Below are 12,265 nucleotides of genomic sequence, written 5' to 3' on the forward strand. Positions count from 1 at the left end.
GGGAGCATGATATACTGCTGTGTGCAAGCCGCTCGTCTGTGACAAAGGGCGTACCAGGCACTGCGGGACCACAGGAAGCCTTAATCAATGGAGGTAATAGCCACCAATGCATCAGCCGTGCGGGTGTCACTGAGGGACCGACGCTGGAGAAGAATCAACGGAACGTGAAAAAGGAATCGTTTGTAAACACAATCAACGATTTTGTGTTCGTGAGAAAGCCATTCATCATCTGGAAACCACCTTTAGGAGAAGATGCGCCTGGCTTCTCAGTGAGACGGGCCATCAATCCCACCCAAGTCACGGGGCCAGCTCAGGGCTGTCAAAGGCCCAGGGAACAGACACACATGTTTATTCTTATTTGAAGGCAAGTTGACAGTCATTTGGGAAAAAAAAAAAAAAAAAGAGCCACTGAGAGCATTGGCTGCAGAGGGCACCTGGAAAAGCCACCTGGGAGCAGAGAGCGTGCCTTAGAAGAGGCTTCTTCAGGGCGCCCAGCCCAGGGCCCTGGTGGGAGGGGCTCTGTGGGCCCTGAGTACCCACCACACTCTGGACCCTTCCCAAGCCACGTCTGTGCTCTCGCCCCTCCTGGACGCAGAGGTGCACGTGGGGAGGGAGGGAGAGGTCTGTCTCCAAGCAAGGACGGTGGCTTCTGGGGAAACGGCGCTTTTCGGGAATGAGGTCCAAGGAAAGGGGGTGGGTACAAATCATTGTCCTCGTAAGTTTGGCATCGTGGCCTGGCTCCATGGACATTTTTCTGGCCACTTTGGGGAACTAGCTTTATCCTTTGAACAGTGCGAGGTGAGGATGCCCAGGGCTCCCCAGAGTGTGGTGTTTACTGGTCTGATCCCTGGCAGACGGCTGAAGGCACCTGCATGTTCTCCCCCACTGAGGCCTCCCCACGACCTTCTGCAGAAAATCCTGCTGCCGAAGGACCACCCTGGGCTCTGGAGGAGTGGAGGCCAGGTGAGGCCAGGTGGGGAGCGGGCTGCAGGCAGGGCCACGTGTGGTGGGGCAGTCATGGGCAGACAGCTTGGCAGTTCATGGCAGTGCCAGGAAGAGGAGGAGCAGCTGGGCCAGATGCCCCCCAGAAACCTGGGGACGGACACGGTCCGAGGAGCACCCGTGAATGAGGCATCATCCCACATTGCTGATGGTCAGCGGGATAAGGCCAGGGAAGGTGGTGGTGGGTGTTGGAGACCTTGCTGGGGGCCATCTCAGTGGGGTGTGGGGACAGAAGGCTGCCTTAACGGGGATCAAAAGTGAGCCAGAGGACGGGAAGTGGACACACGTCTGGGGAGTTCTGCTTGGCAGGGGGCGGGGGGCAGAGAACTGGTGGGACATGTGCTTGTGGGGTCAGGGGAGGGCTGAGAGCCTTCAACAGAGGTTCGAACAGTCCAACCACAGCGACAGGAGGAGGCAGAGGGATGGCAGACACAGGCAGGGCACACGTGGGGCTGGGAGGGTGCGGACACTCCCTGTGCGCTGTTTCTATGTGTCGATGACATAGGAAGCAAGGCCCCCGCTGAGAGTGGGCCGAGGAGGGGTGCTGGAGGTCACAGGAGGCAAGGAGGAGGATGGCTAAGGACAGGGGGGTGGGGCTTCCCGGTGGGGCGGGGGCCCCAGCTGGCATGTGGCTGCCCGGAAGGCAGAGGGCTCGGTTTCACCAGGGTTTAAGGGGGTGAGAGGCCGCAGGCAGCCGAGTGACGCTTTGCACACTCAGCCTCACTGATGGGCTGCGACACCTAAGAGAAGGAAAACACCCGTCATTCCAAGGACTCATTCGTGACCCAATCCAGAAAGATTCAGATTCTGGATGGCGGTAACTCTGATGTCACAACTGAATACCTTGTTGTCAGACGGTTTTGGATATAAGTTATAAAGTGTTTTGTTTTTTTTTCTTCGTGGTACGCGGGCCTCCCACCGCCGCGGCCCCTCCCGCCGCGGAGCACAGGCTCCGGACGCACAGGCCCAGCGGCCACGGCCCACGGGCCCAGCCGCTCCGCGGCACGCAGGATCCCCCCGGACTGGGGCACGAACTCGCGCCCCCCGCACCGGCAGGCGGACTCCCAACCACTGCGCCACCAGGGAAGCCCTATAAAGTGTTTTTGACACCTGCCCAGTCAGTCAACTGACAACAAGGCTCTTACCCCAAATCTGGGACCACCTAGACATAGCTAACCTCGAAAATATATATCATTGGAAAATATGCATCCTTTATTTACCAAGCAAAAAAGAGGCATAATTCAGTGGAACCAAAGCTTCCTTTTCCCTGAAAACCTGTTTCTATTTTCCACGTATGACTAATTTTTAATCTCAGTGACTGAGTGGTAATGCCATTGTCACTGATGCTGACAATGGGGTTTTTAAAGAAGCATATGATAGATGTTGCCTTCATGGTATCCTTTTTTGGTTATCGTTCCGTGGCGTTCTGAATAAAATGAGTTCAGCCTCCGTGGGGCTCCAGCAAATCCAGGCGCAATTGTAGATTCGATGCCATCTTTATGCAAAGCTTCCGCAGCACACACTGGGCTGGCAGTGAGAGGCCGTCGACACGACAGAAGGCTTCCGTCTGGCCATTATTCACCAAAGCAGGAAAACAGCCATTTACCTAACGTCCATTTGTTAAGAAGGCAGGAAAATTGCATCTTTAATAACGTCAAACAAAAGCACCAGAACTTATAAAACAACAACCAAATTGTAAAGTAAGGAGCATGTTTGTAATAGCCTCCTCTGTTTTCACCAGAGGTATGTTTTTAGACGGTTTTCCTGTGATGGGGTTTTAGGGTCAGAGGACAGCCCCACCCACGCAACCATGCAAACTGGAGCCCTGGGTGTCATCCTCAACTCCTCTTGTCCCCACCTCCACCATCCTCCGCTGGCCGACCTCATTGCCGTGTCCCAGGAAAACAGGCACTGCGTCTCCCGCGGCCTCTCTGCCCCAATAACTGTCCTGCCCACTGAGGGTCACTCATCCCTCTAAATGCAATGGGAGCACGCTGTCTTTCCTAACCTGACAGTCCCCGCCCCCCCTCCGCCTGCACCATCACATCCACGCCCCGTCGGTCCTTCCCCAATCCCAGCCCGCGCACGCAGGTGCACGTGCACGCTCACACATGCACGCTCACACACCTGGGCCAAGATCTCCCGCGGGGCCCTTGACCCTGGGCTGCCCCCTCGTCGCTCCTACCCACCCTGCCAGGGCCCAGCTCTGCGCCCCCCACCTCCCGCGCCGCCTGCGACTGGGAGTTCGCGCCCCAGACCCCCACCTGCCTTGCCGCGCAGGAGCCCCGCCCCACGCTTGCGCCTCCTCCCTTCCCGGCGGCCCCCGCGGCGCCGAGGCGCGGCACGTGGTGGTGGCGGCGCCGCGCACGCGCGGACCTGACGGCAGGAGATGGCGCGTCGGTAGACGGTGCGCTCGCTGCGGACCCGAGGCTTCGAGGAGCCACAGGTGGGACTTCCGGAACGCGCGGCGGGTGGGGCCCGGAGGGGGACGTTTTCCCCAGTCTCCCCTTCTCCAGGGGGACGTTTTCCCCAGTCTCCCCTTCTCCGCACGATCCAGCGTGGCCCGCGGGGCCTCCTGTGCCTGACCAGCTCCCTAGGAAATGGGCGTGGACCGGCGCGGACGCACGCAAATCCCTCGGTGCCCGGGCTCCAGTCCCCGCCGGAGGCCGCCCTGGAACCCGAATATCCGCCTTAGGGCCTGGGTTGCCCTCCTCGTGGAGCCGCCCGCCCCATTGCCTGAGTTCTGATCTGCCTTCTTTGTCTTTACCACCTGCTGGCGTTCATCTCGTTAACACCACGAGTTTACAGCTTTCTTTTCCTTTTTCCTTTTGGTCTGATGCATCTAAAGCCATAAGTACTCAGCTGGAATTGGCAAACAGGCTATTTTCAGTGCAGCTGTTGCCTGCCTTCAAGATAGTTAATTGTGACGTTTCAAAATGTAAAGAAGATGATACATAAAATGCGGCAAAATGCTCAGGACCTGTTAACTGAAGCTGTTCTTTTTTTTTTTTTTTTTGCGGTACGTGGGCCTCTCACTGTTGTGGCTTCTCCCGTTGCGGAGCACAGGCTCTGGACGCGCAGGCTCAGCGGCCATGGCTCACGGGTCTAGTTGCTCCGCGGCATGTGGGATCTTCCCGGACCGGGGCACGAACCCGTGTCACCTGCATCGGCAGGCGGACTCTCAACCACTGCGCCACCAGGGAAGCCCTGAAGCTGTTCTTGGAGACTGTTTCTGTAGTAATGAGGTCAAGAGTGACACGCATCTCCTGGTGCGCCTGTTCTATAGAGACCTTGTGAACGGTGGACCTTTGCTCTTCTCTTAGTCGTGGGTTGATGTGAGTTAGCTGTTGACCTGTTTTAGATGTAGACTCAGCCAGTGGGACCACCAGCCACAGGCATGACAGGCCATAGAATGTCCCTGCACATGGGCCCAGGCTCACCTCCTTTCCGCCTGACCTGCTCCTTACCTGGGGTCCTCTTTGATGCGTCTCAGCTCTGTTTTCTCACAGTTGGAGACACGCGATTACAGGTAAAGAAGAGGCTATGGGAGATGGTCAAATGTCCGATTTGAAGCCATTCTCGGTGAAGGGTGAGGTTGCCCTCACAAGGTAACTGAATGTTTTTGGGAAGAAGGGGCCTTTGCTTAGTGGATTGTGATTTTTTTTTTTTTTTTTTTTTTTTTGCGGTACGCGGGCCTCTCACTGTCGTGGCCTCTCCCGTTGTGGAGCACAGGCTCCGGACGCACAGGCCCAGCGGCCATGGCTCACGGGCCCAGCCGCTCCGCGGCATGGGGGACCTTCCCGGACCGAGGCACGAACCCGCGTCCCCTGCCTCGGCAGGTGGACTCTCACCCACTGCGCCACCAGGGAAGCCCGGATTGTGATTTTTATTAACGAGCTGGCTCACCTCTTGAAATGCCCTAGTCTAATTGACCCCATCCCTGCACTAGTGGAAAATGGAATGGGAAGAGTGTGTGCACACAGACATGGCCCAGGTGGTGTCGAGCAGGGAGTCTGGCGTCAGGCTGGAGAGGGAGAGGGCGGGGTGATCCGTCGCCTTTCTGTGCAGCTTGTGTTTCTTCCAGACACAGACATCATTTCAGTGTTGGCTTTACATTTCCTCCCTGGGGATTTGCATTAAAATTTGTTTTTCGTTAAAGGAAGAGGGAGAATACTGACCAGATGAACCTAGAAAACCCGAAGGAGCCAAACCAAAAACATCAGGGAAGATGTGGGAAAGACCAGGTTTGAATCTTTCATTTACTGTTAATGTCCTGTTTTTAAACTTAACGGGCTTCAGTAAGTTAAATTCTTCATTTTTTTAAATCTGTAAGCCTTTCTTAGTGTCTATGGCATTTTGATAGTTTTAAAAATGTACACTTTGTGTGTAAAGTACATTTATTTCTAATTTCGGAAGGCGTGCTGCTTTGTGTTGTGCCCGGGCCTTGGAATCAGTTCTGGGAGGGGTGGGTTTGGTTACGCATTACTCAGAATCCTTTGAGTGGCTGCCACCCTCTTGCTGAGTTCTAAGGACCCGGAAGCTGCCGGCTGGGGGCGTCGTGGTGTCCTGGACCTAACTTGCTCACTTCCTGAGGGTCACGTTTGCTCTTCCCGGGGGCCACTTCAGGACACAGTGGTGGTGGTCTCTTTAGTGTTTTAACAGAAGTTCTAACCATTACTGCAACATGGAAATGTTCTCAGTAAAACTCTCTGTCTTCTTGTGACTCGTAGCAGTGCCTGAAGGAAGAAAGTCCATTCTCCATTTCAGAAGATATCAGGTAGGGTTTGTTCTGTGTCTCTTTCCTCTGTGCAGGAGGTGAGGTAGGGTGGTGAGGATGCAGCAGTGGGAGGGGCAGCGACATCACCTTCAGTCCTGAGTCCGGCCTTGGCATTGGAATTGGGACCTGCACTCCCTGTTTTTATCCAGTCTTTGCTCTCACTTGAGCAGAAGTGAAGAATCTGGTAGAACCACAGAACGATTGGTAATGGGAGCTGCTGGCTGCCGCGCAGGAAATCAGTCTTTTGCGCGTTCTGTGAAGGCCTTCTGTGAAGGCCGAGGACTGGCCCCCTTCATCTGCTGTCGGTCCTCTCTTTTGTGGTTTTTATTTTATCAATAAATAAAGGATCTTGTCAGAAATAATTGTAAACTAGGTAACAATCAACGTAACCACATCTTTTTCAAAGAATAGAACCAAAAGTTGTTTAAAAGGCATTAGGCATATGGTTGTCTCTGACCTTTCTTTACCTCTCCTGTTTTCTACCACTTTCTTGTCTCAGAGGACAGTATAAATAGCTCTCTTTGTCCAGTAGAACAAAGAAAAAACCTGATGGAAAAAAACCGTGGTAGGTTTTGCTTTTGGAAACTTTGGTGTTGGAAACACGTGTGGCTTGATGACAGGATTTGCGTATCAGTTCACGGTGAAAGGAGTCCAGGCTTCAGAATCAGGCAGTTGAAGCTGTTGTTCTAAATAGTATTTCCAGTTTTGAGTGAAGCACCTGGCCTCGGAGTACAGGATTAGTTTAATTTGATGTTTTCTCTGAGTCATGTCAAATCATGTTTATTAGTTTCCCGTAATCGGGTGGGGGGGAGTGGGGTGGGGGAGGGCGGGCCCCTCCCTTTTCTGGCTGCCGTTTGCTCCCTCCCTCCCTGCTGGACCCCCGCTGTGAGTGATGGATGAACTTCTGAGCAGGCCCCTGGATATGCAGCTCACACACCATCGACGTGGGGATCGTCATGGTGAAGCGTCTCAGATGTTAATGTTGCTGAAATTTTACAGAACTGCTTGGCCAGACAGACAGAAACGTGTGCGACCTAGGTCTAGCTTGTGGGCCTCATCGTGCGGCCCCTGTGCTGTGAACGGAGGCAGGATTTCTCCTGTGCCTGGTGTTCTGTCCCAACTCTTCTTTTTCTCTCATGGAAAACGTCAGAAATTTTGGGAAACTTTCCTTTTGTGTTTGTTTTTGTTGTGATAACATTCATATAATGTAAAATTCATCATTTTAACCATTTCAGAGTGTACAATTCCTTGGTACTAAGGACATTCACAATCTTGGGCAGCTATCAGCACGATCTAATTCCAGAATTTTTTCATCACCTCAAAGGGAAACCCCATACCCCTCATTTCCCTCCTCCCCCAGCCCCTGACGACCTCTCGTCAGCCTTTTATTTGTACGAATTGGCCTGTCCTGGGTATGTTGTACAAGTGGGTCACACAATGTTTGTCCTTTTGTGTCCGGCTTCTTTCACTTAACATATTTTCAAGATTCATCCACATTGTAGCACGTATCAGCACTTCATTTTTATTTACGTAAAAAATTATTTATTTATTTTTGGCTGTGTTGGGTCTCTGTTGCTGCATGCAGGCTTTCTCTGGTTGTGGCGAGCGGGGGCTGCTCTTTGTAGCAGTGCGCGGGCTTCTCATTGCGGTGGCTTCTCGTTGCAGAGCATGGGCTCTAGGTGCGCAGACTTCAGTAGTTGCGGCATGCAGGCTCAGTAGCTGTGGCTCGCGGGCTCTAGAGCGCAGGCTCGGTAGTTGTGGCACACGGGCTTTGTTGCTCCACTGCACGTGGGATCTTCCCGGACCAGGGCTCGAACCTGTGTCCCCTGCATCGACAGGCGGATTCTTAACCAGTGCGCCACCAGGGAAGCCACAGCACTTCATTTTTATGGCTGAAAATATTTTACTGTTTGAGTGTAGCGCCTTTTGCTTATCCGTTCATCTGTTGATGGACATTTTGGGTTGTTTCCACCTTTGGGCTCTTGTCAGTATTGCTGCTGTGAACATTCCCTCACAGTATTTGTGTGAACACCTAGGAGTGGAGCTGCTGTGTCTCGTGGTAGCTGTGTGCCGCGCTCCGGCACTGCCGCACTGTTTCCCGGGGCGGCTCCACAATTTGACATTCCCACCAGCAGCGTACGAGGAGCTTGAGTTCTCCACACGCCTGCCAGCACTTGTTATTGTCCATCTTTTCGCTGTAGCCGTCCTAGTGGGTGTGAAGTTGGTCAGTAGCCTGGTCGCGGGCCTCCCTTGCCCTCCGTAAGCCAGTGCCTGGCACCCCAGTGCCTGGCCCCCCAGGGCCTGTCCCCGTGGCGGTGTTTGGGTGGCGGCTGCAGGGGCTGCCCCGCGCTCCTGCTCGGGCCTGTTGTGTCTGATCTCTCTGTTTAGTTTGGGTTTTGTTTCTGAATGTGTTTCTTGCAATTACTGCTTCTTCAAGGCTACTCTGGAAGGACCGTTTTTCTAAATTGATGATTTCCTGGCAGTCGTAGTTTTTTTTTTTCTTTAATTTTTAATTTTTTTGGCGGCGCAGCATGAGGGATCCTAGGTCCCCAAGCAGGGAAGCGTGGAGCCTTAACCATGGACCACCAGGGAAGTCCCATGGCAGTCACAGTATTGACAGGGGCCGGGGGTGGGCAGAGGTGGACCTGGTGGGTGACAGGGCTGGCTGTGCCATCTGCTCTTCCTGCAGCCCCCGCGGGTCTCCTGTCGGCAGGACGTGCGCCAGGGGTGCTTTTGCAGCTGCCAGCAGCTCCTTAGTGTCAGACTGGAGTTGCGCTCATTTGCCCCCGCCCGCAGATGTCCTGTGAATATGCTCACGTTCACCACACATGTTGTGAAAAATAGAGAGTCCACTGGAAAGACTGGAGACTCTGTAGTCTGTAATGTAGGTTATTTATCTGTTTTCAGAATGGTAGGCTTCCTAAGTGAGCAGCAGATTTATGTATTTACGTATGGTTTTGTGTTCCAGATCTGCACAGACCGCCAAGCCTGTGAGGACGCGTAACAGTGCAAAGCTTTGCAAGAAACAAGGCCAGGTGACGTCTTCAGGTGTGATTCTCGTGAGCAGCTTTCTAGGCGCTCGTGCTTGCGTGTTTGTTCTTGCAAGTGTAAGAAGACAGTGAATGGGGATTTCCCTGGCAGTCCAGTGGTTAAGACTCCATGCTTCCACTGCAGGGGGCATGAGTTCCATCCCTGGTACCGTGCGGCGTGGGCCAAAAAAAGACAATGAATGACCTTACTGTCTGACTTGTCTGACTTTCTTTCTTTTTTAAAAAAAATATTTATTTTTTTTATTTTTTATGGCTGTGTCAGGTCTTAGTTGTGGCACGCGGGATCTTTTGCTGCAGTGCACGGCTTCTCTCTAGTTGTGGCATGTGGGATCCAGAGCACGTGGGCTCTGTAGTTTATGGCACACGGGCTCTAGTTGAAGCGCATGAGCTCAGTAGTTGTGGCACGTGGCATTAGTTGCCCCGTGGCATGTGGGATCTGAGTTCCCCGACCAGGGATTGAACCCGTGTCCTGTGCATTGGACAGCGGATTCTTTACCACTGGACCACCAGGCAGATCCCCTGTCTGACTTCCTAATAGGAATGTATTGTGAAATGAGTCTGTGGAGCCTGGGTGGGGGAAGTGGCATTGGAATAGCTGCTCCTCCTGTGCCCTTTCCCAGTGGGGTTTGTGCCTGGGGGCAGTGCACTGCCCTGGGTTCCACTTCTGACAAGGGCCAGGAGGGCTGAGACACAGAAGCTATTTTCTGAAGCTCCTTTGGAGGCAGTAGAGGCGCACAGTCTGGATTTGTTGCTCCTCTGATGGAAGCCTCTGTGGGGAAGGGCAGGGCAGGATGTGGTGAGTAAAGCAGTCACTGGGGTCTGCGACCTGGGTGGGTGCTGCCTGTGGGGTGTGGCCCACTCACAGTGTGCTCTTTCTCCTGCACAAGGTTCCGAGGCTACAAGGCCCTGGGGACGAGAGGAAGATGGCCCTTGGTGATCTCCAGGTGTCCTCTGAGGATGGGGCACTGCAGGCTGTGCCCAGCGGCCAGGATGGTGGGAAGGCTGTGTGGCCCAGCACCCTGGGAGAGGGAGACAAGGAGCAAGTGGACACAAGCCAGGGAAAGGATGGGGTGAAAGTGAAAAGCAAACAGAAAAAAGAAAAGGAGCACATATCGGAAGAGCAAAGGCGGGAAGGGCTTAAGGAGAAAGGTGCTGGGAGGCAGACCAAGGCTTCGAAGCTGGAGGAGGGCAGCGGGGACTGGAGGGGTGCACGTGGCCACAGCAGGAGGGCGCCTGCGGAGAGGGGGCGCGGGCCCAGCGGGGAGGCGGTGCATGGAGGCGATGGGGACGCGGGAGCCGAGAGCCGCAGGGAAGACGCGCAGGCGGAGGCGGGGGGAACGTCCAGGACGGGGCAGCTAGCCTACACCGAAAAGGTGGGAGAGTTGGTGGGGAGGAAGCAGCTACGAGGGAATGTCGAGGAGGGGAAAGACATGTGGGCTGGAGAAACTAAGAAAGAAGAAAAAAATGTGGTTATGGTAACGAGTCCGCATCAGAGACTGTGGTTTCCAGAAAAGTCAAAAAAAGGAAGAAGGACAACGTGGGCGGAGCAGGGGCTCCGGAAGCAAAGGAACAGAGACAAGGGGATGGGGAGCTGGAGGGGGATGGGCGGGCGGAGAGGGCCATCAGGTGTGGACTGGGCCGCCCCGGGAAGGACGTACAGTGGGAGAAGCGACGGAGAGAGGAGATAAGTCGGTGTGGCCTGGAGCAGGGCAGAGGCCAAGAGGAGGAGCCGGTCGGTGCAACGTCCCGAGGGAGAGACAGGAAAAGGGACCACGAGGCCACCAAAGGGCCGGAGGAGGAGGGAGAAGGCAGGTGGAGATGGTAAGCCCGCGCCGGCCCCACTGCCCATCACCACCCGCTGTAGGCCGTGCCCCGCCCCTCACCCGGTCACCACCCCTGTAGCCCCGCCCCGCGCTCACGGCCCGCCTCCGCCCCACCCCCACCCGCGGTCTCTTTCACGCCCACGTGTGGGCATAAAGAGAAGGTGGCTGTAAGTGCTGGCTTTTGCTGCGGCTGTGGGCCTGTCGGGGAGGTGTGGTGGGTAACGCCAAAATATTGTAGGGCGGGGGCAGCTTTGAAATGTAGGTGTTACCGGGTGCTAGTGAGAACCAGCGTCCGTGATGCACTTGGCTCTGTGTCTCCATTGCTTTTGGCCAGTCCTTGGCGAGGTAGGTGCTGTTATCTCCACTTACCAGGTTAGGAAACTGAGGTACAGAGAGGTTAAGCAACTTGGCCGTGGTCACAGGGACACTAAGCAGAGGAGCACACATTGGACACCACCGTCTTAACCATTCCTCCTGGGCCGTCTAGCCTGCAGCCACCAGCCGCGTGTGGCTGTGAGCTCCTGAGATGTGGCTGGTCCCGGTGGGGACATGCTGTGGGTGTAAAGTTCATGCTGACTTCAAATAGTAGGAAAAAGAATGTGAACTCATTTTTTATATTGATCACACATTGTAGTGACAATATTTTAAATATTTTGGTTGAAATTAAGTATACTGCAAAAAATCAGATCGGTTTAAAATTCACTTGTGGCTTGTGTCACATTTCTGCTGGTCAGTGCTGTTTCACACCTTGTGAAGGGGTGCAGCAGAGACCACAGGAGGGGCTGCCCGCTTTGGGATCAGAATGGTCTTTATTGGTATCAGATCTTGCTTTCAGCAACGATACGATTCTGGGGAAATTAGATTTGCTGAGCCTCTTTTTTCTTGTATGTGGAATGGGGTGCTCTTTGTGGAGTTGCTAGTATGAGACGTGTGAAGGCTTATGAAGTGGGTGGGTGTGAAGTGGCCTCTCCTTGTGGGTTCGATTTGGATTTCCCGGATGGGTAAGGATGTTGAGCATCTTTTGTGCTTATTGACCGTTTGTATATCTTTGGAGAAATGTCTGATCAGTTTCTTTGTCTATTTTTTTTTTTAGTTGGGTTATTTGTCTTTTTATTGTTGAGATGTAAGTGTTCTTTATATATTCTAAACACTAGATTCACCAGATACATGATTTGCAAACATTTTTTCCCTTCCTGTGGATTGTCTTCTCATTTTCTTGATGTTGTCCTTTAAAGCACAAAAGGTTTGAAATTTTGATGAGTCCACATTAGCTGTTTTATTTTTCCTTGCTTGTACTTTTTTTAAAAAAAAATTGTTTTATTTTTGGCTGCGTTCAGTCCTTGTTGCTGTGTGTGGGCTTTCCCTAGGTATGGCGAACGGGATCTACTCTTCGTTGTGGTGTGCTGGCTTCTCATTGCAGTGGCTTCTGTTGTTGCAGAGCACGGGCTCTAGGCTCGCGGGCTTCAGTAGTTGCGGCATGTGGGCTCAGTCGTTGTGGCATGTGGGCTCAGTAGTTGTGGCACATAGGCTTAGTTGCTCTGCAGCATGTGGGATCTTCCCAGACCAGGGATCAAACCCGTGTCCCTTGCATTGGCAGGCGGATTCTTAACCGC

The 12,265-nt window shown here is 53.7% G+C and overlaps 1 protein-coding gene across 1 annotated transcript in view; it reads left to right on the forward strand.

Annotated features, from left to right (window-relative positions):
• Positions 1 to 1,017: 1,017 nt before the first annotated feature.
• TOP1MT (DNA topoisomerase I mitochondrial) overlaps positions 1,018 to 12,265 on the forward strand; it is a gene marked incomplete at both ends in the record, with an annotated part of 31,245 nt that continues 19,997 nt past the window's right edge. Inside the window, 4 exon segments of the mRNA XM_082675304.1 lie at positions 1,018 to 1,153; positions 3,200 to 3,448; positions 4,512 to 4,531; positions 9,717 to 10,202. Of these exon segments, the coding sequence (XP_082531430.1) occupies positions 1,018 to 1,153; positions 3,200 to 3,448; positions 4,512 to 4,531; positions 9,717 to 10,202 (891 nt within the window).

Source organism: Grampus griseus, assembly GCF_964374135.1.
Source record: "Grampus griseus genome assembly, chromosome: 17".
In the NCBI taxonomy this organism is placed as follows: domain Eukaryota; kingdom Metazoa; phylum Chordata; class Mammalia; order Artiodactyla; family Delphinidae; genus Grampus; species Grampus griseus.